Below are 27,179 nucleotides of genomic sequence, written 5' to 3'. Positions count from 1 at the left end.
ATTTTACTGATGATTTACTGTATAATTTACAGTTTTCCGTTACAGTGTAACTCCTGTTGGCCTATATGACAAGCATTGGCCTATATGATTATATTATTTCTGCATGTCATATGGAAATACAGTTCTTATAACTCTGTAGTTACTAAAATTATTTAATAACATTACTTGTAAATGTACATGTTTACTGATTCTACTGCACATGACTTCCAAAGGAAAATGGATGAGTTTATAATCGATTTAATGCACGCGACAAACGGAGGGAGTGCTTTTGCGCTCTGTTTCTACTGCTCTCGGCTCTCCACTTCTATTCTGGTCCACCTTAAAAGTGCTCTGACCGTAGGTATATGATTTCCTGAAAACGCCCCATGCCAAAAACAAGAGGGCAGCTCCGAAACTGTTCTAAGGGTTGGGCTACGGCAAAATCTACCCCTTTAGAATAAGTATTTTATTGTTTGTTTGGTGGTCTGGAGACTTCTCCCGGAAAAAGAGCAGGATCACGCACATATTAAGCTATTCACGCGGGGGAATTTTCCTGAAGTTGCTTAATCCCCCAAACACTTCTGAATTTCCACCGCACATCTAACACTGTCGATTTTGACGGCTTGGGTTTGTTTATGTCGCGTTGCGGGGATCTGCGTTACAGAGAGACCTCTGACTTTGAAGGGATTCACTCATGTCTGGATATTAACTTCCCTTGTTAATTTGAAAACTGTCTGTGAGGAAGACAGTGAATGTTATTTTGTTGGTGTTTTAAAAAAAACATTTTGTAGCCGATTTACAGCAGAAGCGTCACCATGTTGAGTAACGCTGGAGTCTATGCTGTCAAAAAGCGGAAGAAGCCGGTTCAGAAAACGTAAGGATATAATTTAAACATGTTTGACCTGACAGTAAATGTTTTGGGAAGTTCGATTTTGGTCTTGCATGAGCTAGATAGTCTACAGAATCGCGTATGATTTTAAAATGTACTTCATGTCTTTGCCCGACCATATATAACAAAGATATTGACATTTCATAATGCAATTAGTCACGAATAGGCTAATGCACATATAATTACACACATTATAATGTCAAGTGAGTTATTTAAATCTCGTTCGATGTAATTTCAATAACAGCCCATTCAATAGCCTATTCAATAGCCAGGTGAGATATAATTAATTATGTTTAGGCTATACATTGCCTATTTATCCATGCAACTAAATACAATCATTCACTTCGTGCTGTTGGATTATTTTCTTCATAAATGGTTATTAGTGTTGGTCTATTGCTAGTGTTCTACTCTTTCTTCTGGAGTAACTGGCTTTCTTTCTGCACAGACCGTGGATAAAGTCTCACGTTTACGCACGCAAATCTCGTAATATTGCATGTGTGCTGTGTTGATGTGTAGCTGTTAGTTTGTGCCTGACCAGAAGTTCTTGTTCCTCCATTTAGTGTTCACCGGGTCACCTTAAGAATCTCTCTTCGTGTATAGTTTTGGTCTGGCATGGAAATAGTACTCTTGCATTAATCACAATCAAGTTTGAGAGTCGGCTGCGCTCTCACGCGATGCTTAAAGGAGGGCGGGGTGCGCGGGGGGATCGTTTGCCTGAGGTATGTTATTGTAATCTGATATACGGTTTCTTCTCATTATGGGAACACACTTCTAAGTCTTTCCTACTTTTTTCACTTAAGCATATTTTATGACATGCACTGTTATTACACAACCTAGTTACAAAATAAACATATGTTTTGTAATGCAGTTTTTCGCCACTAAGTAAGATTTACTAATAGCTTGGCTGGGAAAAACACTTTTTCCTTTATGGAAAATTTAAGCTGTGCAATGCGTTTGTATTTGTTGTAGGCTACTACTATGCTATGATATGACTTTTCCACTGTTTCCACTATTTAAAAAAAAATGATTCCAACAAAGTATTGAGAATGTTTCACATACATTAATAATTAATAACACCTAGATAAGTATGTGCTTACTATAATATATCATTAAATAAAATGTAACCTCTTAAGGATCGTTTTCGCCTAAAATGACATACCCAAATCGAACTGCCTGTAGCTCAGGACCTGAAGCAAGGATATGCATATTCTTGATACCATTTGAAAGGAAACACTTAGAAGTTTGTGGAAATGTGAAATTAATGTAGGAGAATATAACATATTAGATATGGTAAAAGATTAAACAAACAAAAAAACATGTGTTTTCTATTTTTTTGTTTTGTTCCATCATCTTTGAAATGCAAGAGAAAGGCCACAATATAATATTGCAGTTTAGGCGCAGTTTAGATAGCAGTGTGTGTCCAAAGTTTCAGATTGATCCAGTGAAGCATTGCAATACTGGACTATTTCTTATCAAGTCTGCCCAAATGTGCCAAATTGGTCAATTGATACATTTTCAAGTACATACACTACCGTTCAAAAGTTTGGGGTCACTTAGAAATGTCCTTGTTTTCGAAAGAAATGCATTTTTATTGTCCATTAAAATAACATCAAATTAATCAGAAATACAGTGTAGACATTGTTAATGTTGTAAATGGCTATTGTAGCTGGAAACGGCTGATTTTTTAAATGGAATATCTACATAGGCGTACAGAGGCCCATTATCAGCAACCATCAGTCCTATGTTCCAATGGCACATTGTGTTTGCTAATCCAAGTTTATCATTTTAAAAGGCTAATTGATCATTAGAAAACCCTTTTGCAATTATGTTAGCACAGCTGAAAACTGTTGTGCTGATTAAAGAAGCAATACAACTGGCCTTCTTGAGACTAGTTGAGTATCTGGAGCATCATCAATTGTGGGTTTGATTACAGGCTCAAAATGGCCAGAAACAAATAACTTTCTTCTGAAACTCGTCAGTCTATTCTTGTTCTGAGAAATGAAGGCTATTCCATGCGAGAAATTGACAAGAAACTGAAGATCTCGTACAACTCTGTGTACTACTCCCTTCACAGAACAGCACAAACTGGCTCTAACCAGAATATAAAGAGGAGTGGGAGGCCCGGTGCACAACTGAGCAAGAGGACAAATACATTAGAGTGTCTAGTTTGAGAAACAGACGCCTCACAGGTCCTCAACTGGCAGCTGAAAGAAAACAAGGACGTTTCTAAGTGACCCCAAACTTTTGAACGGTAGTGTATATATCTGAGACATTTCTACATCAGGTTGTGATTACTCCCAGAGCCCACTGTGTGAAAATATGGCTTAATTATTACCTAAGGGTCATTAAAGTCCCTGTGGGAAAGATTGTGGGAAGGTGTGTGTGTGAGTTGTGTGTTTGGGTGTTTGCATGGTAGCTTAAGTAGCATGTGTGTGTTTGTGTCTGTTTGTGAGTGTGAGAGAGTTACAGATGGTTAAGATATAAGGTATTATTGAATGTTTCATTTTTTGTCAGAGCACACTCTTCATAAGTAGATTTGTATGGTGTTAGAGTTGTTAATACGTTTCAGAAAGCGACAAAAAGCTTATTATGAGAGTGCTTACCATGTTCTGCTGGTGTCAACATTATTGTTGGCCAACAGCGAGGTAGGGGGATTAGTATGTCTCTACTAGCTAACAATGGGGGAAAGGTAGGTGTGTGTGTGTGTGTGTGTGTGTGCGCACAATCTAGCTGATAGAGGTGAGGCAGAAAGCCAAAACAAACCTTCTGCACAACAACATAGTGGCTTATTGTTCTATGGTTGTCTCATATCTACAACAGTCTCAACTGTATACATCAAGTCACTGTTCTCAGCTGAACTTTGGCCACAAAAGAAATGCATTAGGATCTGTTTATTCTAACTGCAGCCTACATGTCAGACCAAAGACAGATTTTAACAAACTTGTAGATTAATAATGTACCCGAGTGTGCAACTGTTGTTTATGTGAAGAAAACAAAAAACACACTCTACTTTCAACCTTAAATAATGCTTAATAACTCTGCATTGTCTCTTTTACGTTGCCCAGCCTGATCTGGGGAATGGGTTTTATTTCGAGACAAGAAACAGTTTCTTTAAACAGATTAACAGTGATGGTAATACCATGGTGATACCAGTCTTCATAGCCAGTCTTTATTTTTCGGATAGGCAGCAGCCATCTGTCTTTCTAGTGGTAGGGATCAGCTGATCAGACTGCAGCTCCCTGGGGGTTTGTGGGGAGGGGGACTCACACAGTTCCCTTGCCCAGGAGAGATACCTTCCAGGCTGGCTACAAGGCAACTGGAAGTGGGGAGTCCATATGGTACATTGGTGTGGAGCCGGAGCGGAGGAAGCAGATCAATTCATTTTCATCCGCAACTAACAGAGCTCAGGTGGAAGGAATGTTCAGAGAACCTCAGGAACAGAGAAAAGGAAGGAAGACATCAGAGAGTGGATATTGTGAAATAAAGTAGCTCTCTGTGTGTGTAGCCTTTCCTTCAGTGTTTCTGGTAGTGTAGTAGGCTATCCTTCAGTAGGGTGTTTCAGTAGCCATTTGTGCTAAATGCCGTGTGCTGTTTGAGTGTTTGTTCACTTCAGTCCACCATGTGGCTGAATAAGTCCATGGTTTCAAAGTTGTTAGATCTGATTGCATGATTGTAGTTGTGGGTGTATCCTACAAATTTTTAGATGTATTCTCGGCCTGTTCAAAATACTTTCATGATCCCCAAACCACCCACTTTGAGCAGACAAAAGCATGCCGATTGCATTACAACGTACTCAGTGCAACATGATTCCCTTTGAATCGGAGTGAAGAGTCTTTGGGTCCAGCCAGCCCATGTCTTTTTGCACTTTAAATAGGCTATCCCTGATAGAGGGGGAGTGAGATGAGATAGTTTGCTCTAACTCTAACAATGACTGCCCTGATGTCTGTGAATGGAGCCCCATGATGCACTGCAAGCGAAGGTGGAAAAAATGGGGTCTGAATACTGGCTTTTGTCTTCGCAGGCATTTTTTAAAAGTGAGGTCAGTCTTGCTCTATTTCTGGGAAGGTATTGCTTGGGTCTAAGGCCGGGAAATTGAGTTATGGCTCTATTCCCTGCAATTCAATAGGGAAGAGGGAAAAAAACTATGCCTATGATCATCTGAAGTTTCTGTAATGGGAAAGTCACACAAAGTATGGCAGAAACAGCTCTGGGAGGAAGGTGGAACCCTTGCATTTGGGAGGAGGGAGGATGTGTGGTTGTTGAACTTGACCAGCAGCTATTATCTCCTGCTGTTCACTAGCCTACACTAGATTGGGTTGGGTCTTGTGTTGAGTTGAGTTGGACTGTTGTATTGAAATTGATTAAAACCTTAAATGGCCCCCTTATCATGTTTTTTCTCCAGTTGGTGTGAATATGCTTTTTGTCCCCTGATAATTAATTGTCTTACTGTTACAGTATGTCTTACAGACGCTGTTTGAACAATGCCCTTGAGATAAATAGCAGCTGCCACTCCCCCAACCCTTAACCCACATTTGAAAAAGTTTAATAGTGTACTGAAGTCGTCCACTTTTGCTCCAGCAGGTGTGAGGGGAGTTGTAGCCTCCTGACTCCCATGATTTGGGTTTGGGGTATGTGTCATCCCCCTCCCTCCCTCTCTTCCAGTCCCAGCAGGCTTGGCTTGAGCCTGAGCATGTGTTTCTGATTTGCAATGTGTCTCCACCAAGACTCGTAAACTTCACTTTGGCCTTCAACAATGGTGGTCCCAAGACTTCATCACCCAGTTGCCCCTGAAGTGAAATACTCGGTTTTGACACAGTGGAAATTAGGAAAATTGCACATTTAAGGCCTCAAGGTTGCATTGTGTTTATTCTATAGATGTGAACGTTTGTAGACTTTAACAACTGTCCATCTTTGTTAATTGTAATTTTTCCACTATACAGGCTTTTTGCATTGCAGAACATTTAGTCTTGGAGAAACTGTAGAGAGGAGTGATACTTGTATATTGCATGCTACCAGCTGCACTGTAGGGTGTTCTACGCTTTGTTACTTAAAGCAGGCCATCCCTCTGGCCTCAGGCGCTGCGATTGTTTCGTCTGACTCCTATCTCAGTTGGCTAATGATGCATGATGACTCACATAGAAAGCAGTGTGCTTCACTATGTTTATTAGTCATGTTTATGAGTTGCATCGTCTTTCCTGCGTTCGGGCTAGAGTGGTGTACCACAGTGTTCAGTGGGTTTCAATACTGTTCATGTTTTTATTACCTTGTGTCATACACCAGTAATGGGAAGTTTGGCTGTTTTTACTGACTCTGATCTATTCAACTCATTCAGTCAAAAAAAGTTAATTCGTTCATTTGATTCAGTAATGCCCAGTGCACGCAGGACCCCCTACCGGCAAACGATGAACTAAAAACTTGAAAGGATCATGATTCTACAAGCCTCTAGTATCAGACCTCAGGATAAGACCCAGATGCAGACAGTTCGAAGTAACAAAAGTTTATTACAACAACAGGGGCAGGCAAGCAACAGGTCAAGGGCAGGCAGAGGTCAGTAATCCAGAGCAGAGTCCGAAAGGTACAGAATGGCAGGCAGGCTCAGGGTCAGGCAGAGGTCAGGCCTGGAAAGAGGAGACAGAGGGCTGTGAGACAGAGGTTTAATCCTTGATATATGAAATGTGGGATGTATACTGAGGGTGCGGGGCAACAGAAGACGAACAGCAGAGGGGTTAAGGATCTTGGAAATGGGGAAAGGGCCGATGAAACGGGGGGAAAGTTTGCGGGACTCTACCTGGAGGGGCAGATCCCGAGTGGACAGCCATACCCTCTGCCCAAGACGATAGTGGGGAGCCGGGGTACAGTGGCGGTCCACCTGTCGACGATACCTGGAAGTGGTCTTGAGAAGAGCATCTGGACCGAGCTCTCTTCCAGGTACGCCGACAGCGGCGAACGAACATCTGGGCATGTTGACCTCTTCCTCTTGCTCCAGGAAGAGTGGGGGCTGATAACCCACGGAGCACTCGAAGGGCGAGAGCCCAGTGGCCAAGCAGGGAAGGGTGTTCCGGATGTACTCCACCCACATGAGTTGCTGGCTCCAGGTGGTGTGGTTGGCCAAGACGAGGCTCCGAAGAGTCGTCTCCAGGTCCTGATTGGCACGCTCCGACTGGCCGTTGGATTGGGGATGAAACTCGGAGGACAGACTAGCCGACGACCTAATGAGTGTGCAGAACGCCTTCCAGAACCGGGACGAGAACTGAGGACCACGGTTGGAAACCATGTCCACCGGAAGTCCATGGATCCGGAAGATGTGCTGCACCATGAGCTGGGCAGTCTCCTTGGCAGAAGGTAGCTTGGGGAGGGGAATGAAATGGGCGGCTTTGGAAAACCTGTCCACCACCGTGAGGATAGTGGTGTTGCTATCAGATGGAGGGAGACCAGTGACGAAGTCCAGGGATATATGTGACCCTGCCTATAGAGCACCCATCCAGTGCTCTAACGTCCATGGGACTGGAGAGGGGGTGTGTGGGGATGCCTAGCTCAGACACCAGGGTGGCGTCCATGAAACTCTCATCAGCCCCACAGTCAATGAGAACCGGGAGAGATTTAGACTGGTCGCCCCACAGCAGGATGGCTTGGAGAGGAGTGCGAGTAAGGGGAGAAGAAAAATTATCTGTAAGGCCCACCAGAGTACTCGTACCTACTGATGAGCCTGGTTTCTTTAAAGAACAGGTAGACACATAATGACCGGCAGTTCCGCAATACAGACAACTCTGGGTGTTAAGTCTGCGTAAGTGTTCGGCTGGAGACAGCCTAGCTCTGCCGAATTGCATCGGCTCCGAAAAAGGCGAGTTGTCAGACCTCGGAGACTCTCGGGGGATATTGGGTAACCTCGGATCCTCTCGGGGTTGTAGACGCCGGGGACTTCCGGAGTTCCTCGGAGGCAAGGTGGGATCCTTGGGCGAGCGATTGGGACTGGAATCAGACCCTCCCGCAAAGCGTTCCAGAGGAGGTAAGCAGGGTTCTTGGGAAGCCGGGATGGCCTGGAGAGACACATTGCTGACAGTGGTGTTACTGGGGGGCTGGGAGGCTACTGTCGTGGCTGGCTGCCTCACAAATAATCTGCGTAATTGCTCCAGCAATGTATTCAAGGCACAGTCATGGCGTTCTGCCAAGGTCTGTAGTCCGTCCATAAGACCTCGAAGTAACTCCTCGTGTCTCCCAATGGTGGCTCCTTGGGAGAAGATGGCGTTCGTTAGCTGATCCGAGTCTGCTGGGTCAGTCATGGCCAGTTCGGACCTCAGGATAAGACCCAGATGCAGACAGTTCGAAGGCAAGCAACAGGTCACGGGCAGGCAGAGGTCAGTAATCCAGAGCAGAGTCCGAAAGGTACAGAACGGCAGTCAGGGTCAGGGTCAGGCAGAGGTCAGTAATCCAGGGCAGTGTCACAAGGTACAGAACGGCAAGCAGGCTCAGGGTCAGGGCAGGCAGAATGGTCAAAACTGGGAAAACTAGAAAACAGGGACTAGAGAGAAAACAGGAGTACGGGAAAAACGCTGGTAGGCTTGACGAGACAAGATCAACTGGCAACAGACAAACAGAAAACACAGGTATATATGCACAGGATAATGGGGAAAATGGGCGGCACCTGGAGAGGGGTGACATCTAGTTTGCCACAGGGGGCTTATTGGAGCTGTCATTTGTGACTGAGAATTATGAAAGTGTTCTTCAAACAATGTACATTTGTGATTGCTAGGCATACAAATACGATTATTTCTTGATACCTTTGAAACAAGGTCTAGTTGCGGCCGCAAACGGACTAGATTGTGAATGACTTGGTGGAATGCCATTGCTTGACTGCGCGAGGGAAATTAGCACAACAAAATCATTTGTGAACTCCAGAAGCCCCCCAAATGATTAGTTCATTCTCAAGTTCGAGTGCTGAGCAGAGGCAGGCTGTGTATGTTTTGGTAGAAAGCTGTGTTCATTGACAACATTCAATAATCAATTAATTGCATTCATTATTGCACCATGCAATCAATTATGAGTTCTATATATGCCTTTTTCTTCTCTATGGGGCCTGCAGCATGATCTATTTTCTGTGCTCACATGATAGACAGTTGTTGGTAGGAGCACGTCTCCGAAGCCGCTGAGCCGGGGGAGTGTGTATTGATCCTGCTGTAGGACTCATTACGGCCAGCAGCAGGTCAAACAAACAACTACAATGAAAGAGTCACTTGGAAAAACAAATTGAAGTCATTCAAAAAGAACAAATTGTTTGCAAACTGCACATCCCTATCGTACCCCCAACTCAGAGGACGCCATGCTCTGGCAGGGCCTACTGGCCAGGATGACTGAAGTGAGTCAGTCTTGGTTCATTTAGTTTGAAGAGTTCCTGTTCCCCTCTGCTTATGACAGTTTTAGGAAATGTTTCCATTGCTAAATGATTCATGCTTCTTATTTCATCACAGGAAGCTGTTTTAGTGGATGTCACTCTTGCCAGGCATTTAAAGCTTATGACATTTAGCTGTAATAACATATGTCATAGACACATATTTTAGCTAAGCTAAAGTCTAAAGTTTGATGTGTACACTGGCCATTATGAAGTACAGTGCATTTTACAACAAACTAACCATAATGATCATGTCTCTTTGTCCCTCAGCAAGAAAACCCCTGCTCCAGATGTGGTCAAGTCTAACCCTTCCAAACGCCACCGGGATCGGCTGAACGGGGAGCTGGACAGGCTGACGGGCCTCCTACCATTCCCTGAGGATGTGCGCTCTCGCCTGGACAAACTCTCCGTGCTCCGCCTCAGCGTCGGGTACCTGAAGGTCAAGAGCTTCTTCAAAGGTGAGTGTCAGCTCAAGTACCAGTCAAGTACCAAATTAATCAAACAGACATTGCTTGACTTGGGCCGGAGCTGTCCGGAACCCCGTACCGGCACTTCACATTTTTGGGGAATTGTGAACCGGCTCCTCTATAAAAACAAAGTAGCCTATCGCTGGCCCAGATTCATACACCAAAACAAAAAAGGTTGATCAAAGCGGAATGAAGGCAGGATCTTCATTGAATAGCAATGGAGAGTAGGCATTAATTTCCTGATTCCGCTTTGTTCAAGTTTATTTGCAGCTAGTCTGTGAATCTGTGAGTGACAGTAGGCTGTTTGAGATTGAACCAGATTGAAAATGTGCCAGCCTGAATGACATGATGCGCTGTTCCAAGTTGTAAATTATGGTTTGTAAGGTCATCAAAAGTCATGGAAATTAGTTTAATAATTGTTGTTAGTGTAATTCATGAAAGCACACTTTTAAATATGATCAATAAAAAAACGACATATCAGCCATTATCGGAATTACCCTTCAGTGCATGTGTCACGATCGTCAGGGAGAGACCAAGGCGCAGCGTTGAAGGTGAACATATTTATTCAATTAATGATCACACGTAACAAAACAACAAACGATAACGTGACGTCTACGGTTTAAACACAAACCAACACGAACAAGAAACCACAAACACAAAGTGAAAGACAGACAGTTAAAAATGGCTCCCAATCAGAGACAACCAGCTGACACTCGTTGCCTCTGATTGGGAGTCACTCAGGCCAACATAGAAATACAAACATAGAATTACACACCCTGGCTCAACATAACAGCGTCCCCAGAGCCAGGGCGTGACAGTACCCCCCCCCCAAAGGCGCGGACTCCGACCGTGCCAACTAAATACCACAGGGGAGGGACCGGGTGGGCACTCCGCCTTGGCGGCGGATCCGGCTCCGGGCCTGATCCCCACTCCCTCTCCAACCCCGCAAAGTACCCCTGGTCCGGTCTGGCCCCGCTGGCCGGAGCTGGACTGCACACTGATGGAGCCGGATTGCTCTAGCTCCGGCGTAACGCATCTGACCGGTGCGGACCAGGCACCAGTGGAACAGGCACGGGCCGTGCCGGACCGGCGACGCACACCACTGGCTTGGTGTGGGGAACAGGCACGGGCCGTGCTGGACTGACGACGCACACCACTGGCTTGGTGTGGGGAGCAGGAGCGGGCCGGACAGGGCTGGCGCAAACGCACCACAGACTTGGTGCGGGGAGCAGGAACGGGCCGGACCGGGCTGGCGACGCGCACCACAGACTCGGCGCGGAGAGCAGGAACGGGCCGGACAGGGCTGACGAAACGCACCACAGACTTGGTGCGGGGAGCAGGAATGGGCCGAGCCGGGCTGACGAAACGCACCACAGACTTGGTGCGGGGGAGCAGGAATGGGCCGAGCCGGGCTGACGAGCGCACCACTGACTTGGAGCGGGGAGCAGGAACGGGCCGAGCCGGGCTGACGAGACGCACCACAGACTTGGTGCGGGGAGCAGGAAACGGGCCGGACCGGGCTGGCGACGCGCACCACAGACCTGGTGCGGAGAGCAGGAACGGGCCGGACAGGGCTGACGAAACGCACCACAGACTTGGTGCGGGGAGCAGGAACAGACCGGACCGTACTGGGGACACACACCACTGGCCCTACACCAGGATCTGGAACGGGCCGGACCGGACTGGTAACACACCCCAGTACCTCTCGCCGTGCCTCTCCACCTTCCATCCCCTCTTCGACCAGTGGCCCCCGTAACCTGGCGGCCTCCTCTGCCAACCCGCTGGACCGTCTCTATCGCGGCCTCCTGCTGCCCCGACGTCGTGAGCCCCCCCCTAAAAAATTTTCTGGGGGTCTCTCCTCCCCGTGGGCCAGGCCTCTATCGTTCTCGCCCAACTCTCGCTCCTCTGTCTCCAACTCCAGCCATTCTGCTCTTCATTAGGCTTGACCCAGTCGAAACTCTTCCTCCACTGTTCCCAAGTCCATCCACTCTGCTCTTTACAAGGCTGGACCCAGTCGAGGTTGCCACGGAGATCTGCAAGCGATTCCCCAGGCAATGGCTCCTGGACACGCTGCTTGGTCCAGTTTTGGTGGTTTCTTCTGTCACGATCGTCAGGGAGAGACCAAGGCGCAGCGTTGAAGGTGAACATATTTATTCAATTAATGATCACACGTAACAAAACAACAAACGATAACGTGACGTCTACGGTTTAAACACAAACCAACACGAACAAGAAACCACAAACACAAAGTGAAAGACAGACAGTTAAATATGGCTCCCAATCAGAGACAACCAGCTGACACTCGTTGCCTCTGATTGGGAGTCACTCAGGCCAACATAGAAATACAAACATAGAATTACACACCCTGGCTCAACATAACAGCGTCCCCAGAGACAGGGCGTGACAGCATGTCTATGGTGCTGCATGTGTGCCAGTGCGAGTGGGACCTTGCCCAAGGAGAGAGAGCGCGACATTTCAGCAGCAGGTATAAAAAAATTACAGACAGACTAACTAGATCACCAATTCAAAACATAACTTGTAGCAGTTATGTCGCTAGTTAACTATAGCTAACTAAGCATTCATTTTGTCGTTGCCTTTCCACCGGCACTGTAGAGCCTAAATATATCTGCACTGTTGGAAAGCTGGGATTCCCCTCTATTAAACAGTAGCCATGTAATTGCCACAACATAAAACATATTCTAAGAATAGCCTAATTGACAAATAACTTGCTGTGCATAGATCTCCCCCAAAACATGAATATTTTAGCCTTATATATAAACATGTCTAGTTAGATATCTTGCTTGAAGTAGTCTACCTTATCCATTTGATCCCTGATTTATTGAATGAGGGAATAACTGTATAAAGACAAAAGTATTTGGTTGTAACGTTGAAAAAGCCTGCACACCCAGGAGCTCTCCAGATGGAGGGTTGACCACATGTTCACAACATGTGACTAACAGTGCAGTTCTATGTGGGGGGCTAAGTGCCTTGATCAAGGGCACAACAGCAGGAGGTGGTAGGGCTACATGGGTTCAGACACAGCAGCTTTGCAGTGTCAATAATGCTTACTTTTTCATGTAGGTGATAATAATAGACATGTAAATGTGGTTAAAAGTCATGGAGAAGTCATGGAAAATGTGTATAAACCATTATCAGTGAATAATCAGAGGTCTCTATAGCGTAATGTCATTTATGAATTTCGGTGAACATAGTCTAATGGTCCGACTTGGAAAAAGACAGCTCCTGCACTTCTTCCATCCCAAGTCAAGCATTGCAAAAAGACAATTAAGAACTTATATGGCATCAAAGATCAGTGCAGTCTCCGGATTACAAAGTAGTTAAGGAGAGAACTTAGTGAATAAATGGTGACGTGTACATTCTGTCCGTGTAAAAATAACCCAAGGAGAATACAAAGATGCAGCAAGAAACTAAAGCCTCTTGTGGAGGAAAAGCTAGAGGAAATGTTGTGTAGTAGACTGCAGCATTTAGCAGAGCATCAGCTGACCCAGGACATAACAACATGACAACAATGACACTAGAATCTCCAACACAGCATACACAACAGTACTAGGCCTTCCTTTGGCTCCCAGAATCACAACAATCCTACTATGGCACGCTAGGCCCTGATTCCAGTTAATTTCCCTGAACAAGGGCCATTTGTAAACACATCTGAAATAGCTATCTTGTATTTCCTTGTTCCGTGACTATTTTTATGTACTGTTGAAAGTCTGTGCTCCCCTAGTGGGTTGGCAGCAGGACAGCCACAGAGCGCGGACATGAATAAATCAAGATGTTGTTGTCTGTAGAAATGTGCCCAGGCCTGCCCCGTCACACTGTTTGTCTAACCTGGGTCACCCAAATGTTTGGAGCCTCTGGGGCCATTTTTACTTTCGAAGCAGACCACAACAAACGTGTTGCCAGTATTGCACTTGGTAGACAACATACAGTGCCTTGCAAAAGTATTCATCCCCCTTGGCGTTTTTCCTATTTTGTTGCATTACAACCTGTAATTTAAATGGTTTTTTATTTGGATTTCATGTAATGGACATACACAAAATAGTCCAAATTGGTGAAGTGAAATGAAAAAAATAACTTCTTTCAAAATATTCAAAAAAATAAATAACGGAAAAGTGGTGCATGCATATATTCACCCCCTTTACTATGAAGCCCCTAAATAAGATATGGTGCAACCAATTACCTTCAGAAGTCACATAATTAGTTAAATAAAGTCCACCTGTGTGCAATCTAAGTGTCACATGATCTCAGTATATATACACCTGTTCTGAAAGGCCCCAGAGTCTGCAACACCACTAAGCAAGGGGCACCACCAAGCAAGCGGCACCATGAAGACCAAGGAGCTCTCCAAACAGGTCAGGGACAAAGTTGTGGAGAAGTACAGATCAGGGTTGGGTTATAAAAAAATATCAGAAACTTTGAACATACCACGGAGCACCATTAAATCCATTATTAAAAAATGAAAGAATATGGCACCACAACAAACCTGCCAAGAGAGGGCCGCCCACCAAAACTCATAGACCAGGCAAGGAGGGCATTAATCATAGAGGCAACAAAGAGACCAAAGATAACCCTGAAGGAGCTGCAAAGCTCCACAGCGGAGATTTGAGTATCTGTCCATAGGACCACTTTAAGCCATACACTCCACAAAGCTGGGCTTTACGGAAGAGTGGCCAGAAAAAAGCCATTGCTTAAAGAAAAAAATAAGCAAACATGTTTGGTGTTCGCCAAAAGGCATGTGGGAGACTCCCCAAACATATGGAAGAAGGTACTCTGCTCAGATGAGACTAAAATTGAGCAGTTTGGCAATCAAGGAAAACACTATGTCTGGGGCAAACCCAACACCTCTCATCACCCCGAGAACACCATCCCCACAGTGAAGCATGGTGGTGGCAGCATCATGCTGTGGGGATGTTTTTTCATCGGCAGGGACTGGGAAACTGGTCAGAATTGAAGGAATGATGGATGGCGCTAAATACAGGGAAATTCTTGAGGGAAACCCCCCGAGGAATCACAACCCCAAATCACAATATACAGTGGGGAAAAAAAGTATATAGTCAGCCACCAATTGTGCAAGTTCTCCCACTTAAAAAGATGAGAGAGGCCTGTAATTTTCATCATAGGTACAGGTCAACTATGACAGACAAATTGAGGAAAAAAAATCCAGAAAATCACACTGTAGGATTTTTAAAGAATTTATTTGCAAATTATGGTGGAAAATAAGTATTTGGTCACCTACAAACAAGCAAGATTTCTGTCTCTCACAGACCTGTAACTTCTTCTTTAAGAGGCTCCTCTGTCCTCCACTCGTTACCTGTATTAATGGCACCTGTTTGAACTTGTTATCAGTATAAAAGACACCTGTCCACAACCTCAAACAGTCACACTCCAAACTCCACTATGGCCAAGACCAAAGAGCTGTCAAAGGACACCAGAAACAAAATTGTAGACCTGCACCAGGCTGGGAAGACTGAATCTGCAATAGGTAAGCAGCTTGGTTTGAAGAAATCAACTGTGGGAGCAATTATTAGGAAATGGAAGACATACAAGACCCCTGATAATCTCCCTCGATCTGGGGCTCCACGCAAGATCTCACCCTGTGGGGTCAAAATGATCACAAGAACGGTGAGCAAAAATCCCAGAACCACACAGGGGGACCTAGTGAATGACCTGCAGAGAGCTGGGACCAAAGTAACAAAGCCTACCATCAGTAACACACTACGCCGCCAGGGACTCAAATCCTGCAGTGCCAGACGTGTCCCCCTGCTTAAGCCAGTACATGTCCAGGCCCGTCTGAAGTTTGCTAGAGTGCATTTGGATGATCCAGAAGAGGTCATATGGTCAGATGAAACCAAAATAGAACTTTTTGGTAAAAACTCAACTCGTCGTGTTTGGAGGACAAAGAATGCTGAGTTGCATCCAAAGAACACCATACCTACTGTGAAGCATGGGGGTGGAAACATCATGCTTTGGGGCTGTTTTTCTGCAAAGGGACCAGGATGACTGATCCGTGTAAAGGAAAGAATGAATGGGGCTATGTATCGTGAGATTTTGAGTGAAAACCTCCTTCTATCAGCAAGGGCATTGAAGATGAAACGTGGCTGGGTCTTTCAGCATGACAATGATCCCAAACACACCGCCCGGGCAACGAAGGAGTGGCTTCGTAAGAAGCATTTCAAGGTCCTGGAGTGGCCTAGCCAGTCTCCAGATCTCAACCCCATAGAAAATCTTTGGAGGGAGTTGAAAGTCCATGTTGCCCAGCGACAGCCCCAAAACATCACTGCTCTAGAGGAGATCTGCATGGAGGAATGGGCCAAAATACCAGCAACAGTGTGTGAAAACCTTGTGAAGACTTACAGAAAACGTTTGACCTGTGTCATTGCCAACAAAGGGTATATAACAAAGTATTGAGAAACTTTTGTTATTGACCAAATACTTATTTTCCACCATAATTTGCAAATAAATTCATTAAAAATCCTACAATGTGATTTTCTGGAAAAAAAAATTCTAATTTTGTCTGTTATAGTTGACGTGTACCTATGATGAAAATTACAGGCCTCTCTCATCTTTTTAAGTGGGAGAACTTGCACAATTGGTGGCTGACTAAATACTTTTTTCCCCCACTGTAAACCTACCATTTAAATTATAGACTGATCATGTCTTTGTCAGTGGGCAAACATACAAAATCAGCAGGGGATCAAATACTTTTTTCCCTCACTGTAGGATGTCACAGTTGAAATCGGGTTTACAGAACTCTCTTATGGCCACTCTCAGACTGATCATTTCCTAAAGCTAGACCCTAACCATGTGCCAGAATGGGAAAACACATTCAAAAGGGCAACGGAGGACGAAGAGTAGGCTACGTTATGAATATGAAAAAGTTAGATTTCTACAAGATTATGACCCACTTCTTTAGTACAGTTTATCTGGGCTATAAACCATTCAGCTGAAAAAGGATTTTCTGGAAATTTTTTCCTCATTTTGTCTGCCATAGTTGACGTGTACCTATGATGAAAATTACAGGCCTCTCTCATCTTTTTAAGTGGGAGAACTTGCACAATTGGTGGCTGACTAAATACTTTTTTCCCCCACTGTATTATAGAAGAAGAAATAAGAAATTAAATGGATAATGATTTGACTACTTAAAACATCACAGGCTGCCACTTACTCATATCGATAAATGGAGTTTTGAACACAGCAGAGGTGGAATTTACATAAGCGTAGGCAATGATAACATACTGAATATGGTCCAGGGCCACTCAGATTTTTTACCTAACAATGAGTGACTGGGATCGGGACAGTCACATACCAAATGTTTGGTTCTATATGATGCAAAGCAATGTCCAGTGACTCATAAGATGACTCATCATTGAAAAACCAATTCAACATGGCAGCCATTGAGGGTTAACAGACATCAAAGCCGGAGTGTTGGCAGACAAATTGCTGAGTCAGTTATTTTTGGCGCCTCTGGCACAGCCACCATATCCTTTCAGTCTTCATGTCCTCTTACACTCTCAACCCTGGCCAGGACCATAACCCTGGCCATTGGTGAGTGTCGATGGGCAGTTTAAGCTTTAGAAAACCAATTACTTATTTATTCACATTCTCAGTGAATCCTCAATAACTCAACCCTCAACCTATAGGCGCCAACATGAGGTCCTGAAGGGGGCTGAGCATTGACAAGCTCACATCCCATAGATTTATAAGCTGTTAGAACTAGTTATTTAAAGTGTATCCATCTCTTCTCTCACTCTATTTAGTTCAGGAAAGTCCCTGTGTACAGTGCAAGGCTTGCTGATTTAAAGAATGGATAGGCTTGAAGGTGTTGAAAGGCGAAGCACAGCTCTGCTCATCTCAAACCAGAGGTGATGGCATTCCTAAAGAGAGTTGACTCCTCCTCATACATCATTCCGCCCTCTCACCTCTTTCTCTCCCACACGAGATACGATTTATATTCCCTCTCATAGAGAAGTTCTTATCTCACCTTTGCGTGGGGTAAGCATGTGACCCGGTGATTCATAACCATTAGAAACTGTGTTCCATTCATGTTTAATTACACAGGTGAGCTATGAAGGTTTGAATGATGATTCTGGTCTGCGCTGTTAAAGTGGATAAAGAGGAGAATGATAAAGGTGTCTGTGAGGGAGGAAATGCCCTTTCTCTCTCTCGCTCTCTCTCGCTCTCTCTCGCTCTCTCTCGCTCTCTCTCTCTTTCTCTCTCTCGCTGCCCTGCCTTTTTTGTTGTTGATACTTTTAGCAGGTGACAATGGATGATAACTATACATGCTTCATACACAGTTGGTTTGTTGATTGTTTACACTTCTTTGATGCTCAATGCCTAAGTGGCTATTTTACGATTTAGAAAAGAATTAGAGGCAGGAGAATTAGAGGCATGAGACAGCTCCCTTTCCCTCCTCTCTCCTTTCTGCACTCGGAGTCAGAGGTCAAGGTTCAGAAAGTTACATAGCTTCCCCTTCACCTCTCCCCCGGCCCCGGCACCCTCCTCCTCTCCTATTCTCCCTCCTGGGAGCCCGTTTTCAACAGGAAAAACATCCCTGTCCCAAAGTGGACTGGGCTTTCACTTGGCTTACAGGAAGTTGAATAGATACGGTCCTAATATACAGGTAACTACCAAAATAAAGGAAACACCAACATAAAGTGTCTTAATAGGGCGTTGGGCCACCACGAGCTGCCAGAACCGCTTCAATGCGCCTTGGCATGGATTTTACAAGTGTCTGGAACTCTATTAGAGGGATACCATTCTTCCATAAGAAATCCCATCATTTGGTGTTTTTTTTGTTGATGGTGGTGGAAAACACTGTCTCAGGCCCCGCAGCAGAATATCCCAGAAGTGTTCAATTGGGTTGAGATCTGGTGACTGAGAACACACACACACTATTTAGGGGACTTTGAGCGGTTTGCATAGGGAGTGAAGTGTCACATTTTCTGGACTATGCAGACAAAGAATACATTTTCTCTACCTTTGAGCGACAGAGCAAATCCAGCAATCCTGGTTTAATCTCGCTGTGATACTCTCAGACGGATTTAGAGCTCTTAACATGAAAAAATACTAAATAATTGTGTAGAATTGAAACACGACCACTTTCCCTTGGTCACAGAGGGACAAAATCACTGTGTGCGTAAAGCTGATGTTATAATGAGTCTGCAGACATCCGAATGGTGTCTCTGCGTTGCTCAGAGGACGGTTGTCAGTTATATGAAATGGGACCAAATTTGTACTGTCACTAAATATTATCATATTTATTATACAGTTATAAGAAAGGTGAAATCTTATAGTAAGTCGTTTATAATTTGAATGTTAATATATTTAGAAAGTATTTCAGTCATTTCAAGCCCTATTCACCACCCACTGTTGTTGAATAGGGAAAAATAATCAAATATGATTTGTTACAGTTGAAGTCGGAAGTTTACATACGCCTTAGCCAAATACATTTAAACTCAGTTTTTCACAATTCCTGACATTTAATCCTAGTAAAACTTCCCTGTCTTAGGTCAGTTAGGATCACCACTTTATTTTAAGAATGTAAAATGTCAGAATAATAGTAGAAAGAATGATTTATTTCAGTTGTTATTTCTTTCATCACATTCCCAGTGGGTCAGACGTTTACATACACTCAATTAGTATTTGGTAGCATTGCCTTTAAATTGTTTAACTTGGGTCAAACGTTTTGGGTAGCCTTCCACAAGCTTCCCACAATAAGTTGGGTGAATTTTGGCCCATTCCTCCTGACAGAGCTATTGTAACTGAGTGAGGTTTGTAGGCTCCTTGCTCGCACATGCTTTTTCAGTTCTGCCCACACATTTTCCATAGGATTGAGGTCAGGGCTTTGTGATGGCCACTCCAATACCTTGACTTTGTTGTCCTTAAGCCATTTTGCCACAACTTTGGAAGTATGCTTGGGGTCATTGTCCATTTGGAAGACCCATTTGCGACCAAGCTTTAACTTCCTGACTGATGTTTTGAGATGTTGCTTCAATATATCCACATAATTTTCCTTCCTCATGATGCCATCTATTTTGTGAAGTGCACCAGTCCCTCCTGCAGAAAAGCACCCCCACTGCATGATGCTGCCACCCCTGTGCTTCACGATTGGGATGGTGTTCTTCGGCTTTCAAGCTCCCCCTTTTTCCTCCAAACATAACGATGGTCATTATGGCCAAACAGTTCTATTTTTGTTTCATCAGACCAGTGCAAACCGTAGTCTGGCTTTTTTATGGTGGTTTTGGAGCAGTGGCTTCTTCCTTGCTGAGTGGCCTTTCAGGTTATGTCGATGCAGGACTCGTTTTACTGTGGATATAGATACTTTTGTACCTGTTTCCTCCAACATCTTCACAAGGTCCTTTGCTGTTGTTCTGGGATTGATTTGCACTTTTCGCACCAAAGTATCAGTTTATCTCTAGGAGACAGAACGCGTCTCCTTCCTGAGCGGTATGATGGCTGCGTGGTCCCATGGTGTTTATACTTGCGTACTATTGTTTGTACAGATGAACGTGGTACCTTCATCCGTTTTGAAATTGCTCCCAAGGATGAACCAGACATGTTGAGGTCTACAATTTTTTCTGAGGTCTTGGCTGATTTCTTTTGATTTTCCCATGATGTCAAGCAAAGCAGCACTGAGTTTGAAGGTAGGCCTTGAAATACATCCACAGGTACACCTCCAATTGACTAAAATTATGTCAATTAGCCTATCAGAAGCTTCTAAAGCCATGACATCATTTTCTGGAATTTTCCAAGCTGTTTAAAGGCACAGTCAACTTAGTGTATGTAAACTTCTGACCCACTGGAATTGTGATACAGTGAATTATAAGTGAAATAATCTGTCTGTAAACAATTGTTGGAAAAATTACTTGTGTCATGCACAAAGTAGTCCTAACCGACTTGTCAAAACTATAGTTTGTTAACAAGAAATGTGTGGAGTGGTTGAAAAACAAGTTTTAATGACTCCAACCTAAGTGTATGTAAACTTCCAACTTCCGAAAAGTATTTGATCCCCTGCTGATTTTGTACGTTTGCCCACTGACAAAGAAATGATCAGTCTATAATTTTAATGGTAGGTTTATTTGAACAATGAGAGACAGAATAACAACAAAACAATTCTGAAAAACGCATGTCAAAAATGTTATAAATTGATTTGCATTTTAATGAGGGAAATAAGTATTTGACCCCTTCTCAATCAAAAAAAAGATTTCTGACTCCCAGGTGTCTTTTATACATGTAACTAGCTGAGATTAGGAGCACAATCTTAAAGGGAGTGCTCCTAATCTCAGTTTGTTACCTGTATAAAAGACACCTGTCCACAGAAGCTGGGACCATAGTCACCAAGAAAACAATTGGTAACACACTTCGCCGTGAAGGACTGAAATCCTGCAGCGCCCGCAAGGTCCCCCTGCTCAAGAAAGCACCCCAAGAACACCATCCCCACCGTCAAACATAGAGGTGGAAACATTATGCTTTGGGGGTGTTTTTCTGCTAAGGGACAGGACAACTTCACCGCATCTAAGGGATGATGGACGGGGCCACATACCGTCAAATCTTGGGTGAGAACCTCCTTCCCTCAGCCAGGGCATTGAAAATGGGTTGTGGATGGGTATTCTAGCATGACAATGAACCAAAACACACGGCCAAGGCAACAAAGGAGTGGCTCAAGAAGAAGCACATTAAGGTCCTGGAGTGGCCTAGCCAGTCTCCAGACCTTAATCCCATAGAAAATCTGTGGAGGGAGCTGAAGGTTCGAGTTGCCAAACGTCAGCCTCGAAACTGGCTTTACTTGTAATGCATGTTCCTGCAAAATATGACCTGGAAATAGTTGTACTTGTAATACGTGTCCTTCTGCTCATACTAAATATGGCGGGGAAATGGTAGCTGAAAAAAGTATGAAAATGTATGCACTCACTACTGTAAATCGCTCTGGATAAGAGCGTCTGCTAAATGACTAAAATGTAAATGTAAAATGTGAAACCTTAATGACTTGGAAAAGATCTGCAAAGAGGAGTGGGACAAAATCCCTCCTGAGATGTGTGCAAACCTGGTGGCCAACTACAAGAAACGTCTGACCTCTGTGATTGCCAACAAGGGTTTTGCCACCAAGTACTAAGTCATGTTTTGCAGAGGGGTCAAATACTTATTTCCCTCATTAAAATTCAAATCAATTTATAACATTTTTGACATGCGTTTTTCTGGATTTTTTTGTTGTCATTCTGTCTCTCACTGTTCAAATAAACCTACCATTAAAATTATAGACTGATAATTTCTTTGTCAGTGGGCAAACGTACAAAATCAGCAGGGGATCATATTAATATAATAATTCTTATGTTTTCTTATATACACTGAGTGTACAGATCATTAGGAACACCTTCCTAATCTTGAGATGCACCCAATTTTGCCCTCAGAACAGCCTCAATTCGTCGGGGCATGGACTCTAGAAGCGTTCCACATGGATGCTGGCCCATGTTGGCTGGATGTCCGTTGGTTGGTGGACCATTCTTGATACACACAGGAAACTGTTTAGCGTGAAAAACCCAGCAGCTTTGCAGTTCTTGACACACTCAAACCATTGCACCTGGCACCTACTACCATACCCCATTCAAAGGCACTTAAATATTTTGTCTTTCCTATTCAGCCTCTGAATGTCACACATACTGTACACAAGCCATGCCTCAATTGTCTCAAGGCTTAAAAATCCTTCTTTAACCTGTCTCCTCCCCTTCATCTACCCTGATTGCAGTGGATTTAACAGTTGACATTAATAAGGGATCATAGCTTTCACCTGGTCAGTCTATGTCATGGAAAAAGCAGGTGTTCCCAATGTTTTGTACACTCAGTGTACGTTTGTCATATTTCTGCTGTTGGGAAGATAATTGGATGTTATGCAGAAAAATATGTTGATCGGACAAGGCTATGTATGTTTGGAAGTCAGTGATTTATGTTTACTATATATTACCAGTCAAAAGTTTGGACACACCTACTCATTCCAGGGTTTTTTAACACTTTTGTGGTTACTACATGATTCCATATGTGTTATTTCATAGTTTTGATGTCTTCACTATTATTCTACGATGTAGAAAATTGTCAAAATAAAGAAAAACCCTGGAATTAGTAGTTGTGTCCAAACCTTTGGCTGGTACTGTAGGTTAATGAGGCAATACAAATGTGATGTGACTAAAATGTGACTAAAATGAAAGGACATTTAGTTGACTAAAATGGCTCACTGTTTTCATCATTTTGAATATAACTAGACTAAATCCTTATTCAAATAACAAAAATGTGAGTAGGACTTAATGATATTTTAGTCAAAATGACTAAGAGTAGACTAAATCTATAATCTACATATGAAGCCCAACATTTCGTTCTATGGGCAGGTTTTTTCCCTGACACTGTGAGGCTGCTTTCCCATTATTATCATGTGCTGGAGGAACAGACAGATGGTGGCACCGGACCAATGCAGCGTCATTCGTAACTGCTATGAGTGGCATTTTTATGGGCATACAGTACATGCCAATGTAACCCCTCACCCTTTGACCCTACTCCTATGGCATCCACACGTTGTGGGCATGCAGCACCTGAAACCTTGCACACTTGTCTCAGCCCCAGCCGGTCAACAAGTTTAAAGAGCACAGTGTCCATGCCAACTCTAGCCTTGCGTGGCATGGTGTTTTAAAGACTGGGCTGAGCGACTTTGAATCGGTGATTAAAGGGCCTCAGTTGCATTGTTGTCGTTTTTCATTTTTTATTTGATATGATGGAACAATAGACGCCGGAAAGTGGGTAATTTGTACACTTGGCGATAGCAGATTGCATCATCACACGTTGCATTGTCTTATGGTCCACACTGTAAAGTATTCAAAGCACTTTGATATTCTTTGTGATGTCGTTCATTGTCTCCGTTTCCGTTGGCCGGGTTGAATTCCCAGAGACTGTGTTATGTAGTGAAGTTGAAAGTCACAAAGGGGTAAGATCTCACAGAAGAATATAGTATGGACCTAGAACAATAGGGAAAAGGATCCAGCCATTTCCATCGTATGTTTTCTGGTGAAAACATTGCACACAGTTATATAATACACAATAAAATATATATTTTTTTATTCTCGCAGGAGCATAGTAATGAGGCATACATTTATTATACATATTTATCTTTATTCATCTCTTTTTCTTCATTCTCAGATTGACCAAATGTGTTGGTCCTCATGCCAGTGGCGAAAGGAAGCACAACAGAAATAGAAGCACAAAAACAAGTGCACTGCATGGTTTCAGAGGGTCTTCGCATGGGCAACACTACAGATAGTATCAGCCAGCTAGGTCTACTCTGTACGCTCCACCCAGTCAAAACAAACGCTGGTAGAGCTCAAGTGGGGGCAGGCTTAGGGACCTGATAAAGATCCTGTGAACGGTTTGGGAAATAAATGGCAGAACAAAAGATATTTGATGGTGCTAGTCACATTTAAAGAGCCGTTTATGAAAGCTTGATGTGTGTGTGTTTGTTTTTCCTTTTCAAATTACTTTTTAAATGGCTGATATGGCCCAAACTGATTTGAAAACGACATATTGTATGTGTGTCTTGGCTTTATAGCGAGACTTTATGAGGTAAAGCTACAGTGAGGGAAAAAAGTATTTGATCCCCTGCTGATTTTGTACGTTTGCCCACTGACAAAGACATGATCAGTCTATAATTTTAATGGTAGGTTTATTTGAACAGTGAGAGACAGAATAACAACAACAAAATCCAGAAAAACGCATGTCAAAAATGTTATAAATTGATTTGCAATTTAATGAGGGAAATAAGTATTTGACCCCTCTGCAAAACATGACTTAGTACTTGGTGGCAAAACCCTTGTTGGCAATCACAGAGGTCTGACATTTCTTGTAGTTGGCCACCAGGTTTGCACACATCTCAGGAGGGATTTTGTCCCACTCCTCTTTGCAGATCTTCTCCAAGTCATTAAGGTTTCAAGGCTGACGTTTGGCAACTCGAACCTTCAGCTCCCTCCACAGATTTTCTATGGGATTAAGGTCTGGAGACTGGCTAGGCCACTCCAGGACCTTAATGTGCTTCTTCTTGAGCCACTTCTTTCTTGCCTTGGCCGTGTGTTTTGGGTCATTGTCATGCTGGAATACCCATCCATGACCCATTTTCAATGCCCTGGCTGAGGGAAGGAGGTTCTCACCCAAGATTTGACGGTACATGGCCCCGTCCATCATCCCTTAGATGCGGTGAAGTTGTCCTGTCCCTTAGCAGAAAAACACCCCCAAAGCATAATGTTTCCACCTCTATGTTTGACGGTGGGGATGGTGTTCTTGGGGTCATAGGCAGCATTCCTCCTCCTCCAAACACGGCGAGTTGAGTTGATGCCAAAGAGCTCGATTTTGGTCTCATCTGAGCACAACACTTTCACCCAGTTCTCCTCTGAATCATTCAGATGTTCATTGGCAAACTTCAGACGGGCATGTATATGTGCTTTCTTGAGCAGGGGGACCTTGCGGGTGCTGCAGGATTTCAGTCCTTCACGGCGTAGTGTCTTACCAATTGTTTTCTTGGTGACTATGGTCCCAGCTGCCTTGAGATCATTGACAAGATCCTCCCGTGTAGTTCTGGGCTGATTCCTCACCGTTCTCATGATCATTGCAACTCCACGAGGTGAGATCTTGCATGGAGCCCCAGGCCGAGGGAGATTTACAGTTATTTTGTGTTTCTTCCATTTGGGAGTAATCGCACCAACTGTTGTCACCTTCTCACCAAACTGCTTGGCGATGGTCTTGTAGCCCATTCCAGCCTTGTGTAGGTCTACAATCTTGTCCCTGGCATCCTTGGAGAGCTCTTTGGTCTTGGCCATGGTGGAGAGTTTGGAATCTGATTGATTGATTGCTTCTGTGGACAGGTGTCTTTTATACAGGTAACAAGCTGAGATTAGGAGCACTCCCTTTAAGAATGTGCTCCTAATCTCAGCTCGTTACCTGTATAAAAGACACCTGGGAGCCAGAAATCTTTCTGATTGAGAGAGGGTCAAATACTTATTTCCCTCATTAAAATGCAAATCAATTTATAACATTTTTGACATGCGTTTTTCTGGATTTTTGTTGTTGTCATTCTGTCTCTCACTGTTCAAATAAACCTACCATTAAAATTATAGACTGATCATTTCTTTGTCAGTGGGCAAACGTACAAAATCAGCAGGGGATCAAATACTTTTTTCCCTCACTGTAGATATTTTGTAACACTCATAGGACATTATCCTGGCGGCACATTGTGTGTCACTGTAAAAAAGCAAATAATGGAGCGTCTTTTCAAGTTAATTGAAAAAATCCTCAGTATGTCTGTTTGCCATTATAGCTGCTTTGTTGATGTCATATCTCTCGATGTTAATTTCAATGTCTTAGGAATGTCCACAAAACACCCACATTGACATCCGCACACACACACACGCAAACACACACACACATAAACCGACCAATCCAAACAAGGTCAAAGTGTAACAAAACAACAAGAACACACGGCAAAACCTCACAGAACACATAATAATTTGAGAATGGGGTAAAAACTTCTAAATGCCTGCTACTTGGGAGAGGCAAGAGCATTTGTATTGGAGAAGTCTTGTTGTTTGTTATTGAATCGTGATTAACTGATCATCAATTTTCTTGAAGGACAAGCTGTTTTGGTTAAAACTCTCTTTAAACCCCAGTGTAATTCACCTGTCAACCCAATATCAACATCTCCAGGAAAGACCATTTTACTGAAGTGACAGGTTTTATTTTCATTGAACAATTGCCTGTTGGCTCTGACTCCATGGCTCGCCTTTCAGCATAGCGTGAGAATGCAAACGACCATTGGGAAGTCATTTTAATTATATTTTCATTTCTACTAACTGAATTTGGTGTAAGGCTTATGATCTGGGTCCCACTGCTGACACGATACTATCCTTTTCTGCCTTATTTTGGATCCAAAGAACGTTAGGCATTAGAACCTGCACACCTGCCCAGGACACATGCATAAAGATTGGTCCTTCTAAATGACAACCCTTTTGCAGCTGACAAAAACATCAAATTTGATTAAAATAGAACCTGGGTAATTTATGTAATAAAAGGGCATAGATTATGATTACTCATATTTTGTTGGAAGGTTGACCTGAAGTAGGTAGGTGGTGGTCAAACCTTTAGTAGATCCACTGCTGTTGTACTCTTTCACCCTCTCATTGTCTGTCTTTGTGTTGTTGTTGGCTTCCTTCAGGCTGGCCTACTACTATGGTTTATACTCTGACATTTAACATCTCCCACAGAGGATCACTCTGTTTATTTAAAGCTATAATCAACAGACTATGAACCAATTCAGATCTTTATAGAGAATTCTCAGGCAATGATAAACATGGAGGATGCATTTGTCTTTCTGGGATTCATATCTCTCTCAAGACATTGAAGAATTGTGAAATATCAA

The 27,179-nt window shown here is 43.6% G+C and overlaps 1 protein-coding gene across 1 annotated transcript in view; it reads left to right on the top strand.

Moving 5' to 3' along the window:
* Positions 1-394: 394 nt before the first annotated feature.
* Positions 395-27,179, top strand: part of LOC121536725 (aryl hydrocarbon receptor) — a 50,434-nt gene continuing 23,649 nt past the window's right edge. The window contains exons 1-2 of the mRNA XM_041844183.2: positions 395-853; positions 9,525-9,712. Coding sequence (XP_041700117.2) covers positions 795-853; positions 9,525-9,712 — 247 coding nt within the window. The 5' untranslated portion in view covers positions 395-794. The remainder of the gene's footprint in view (positions 854-9,524; positions 9,713-27,179) is intronic.

The sequence above is a fragment of the Coregonus clupeaformis genome, chromosome 23 (genome assembly GCF_020615455.1).
Source record: "Coregonus clupeaformis isolate EN_2021a chromosome 23, ASM2061545v1, whole genome shotgun sequence".
NCBI classification, from domain to species: domain Eukaryota; kingdom Metazoa; phylum Chordata; class Actinopteri; order Salmoniformes; family Salmonidae; genus Coregonus; species Coregonus clupeaformis.
Note: the sequence above shows the minus strand (reverse complement) of the source record. Positions and strands in the feature narration are given on the sequence as shown.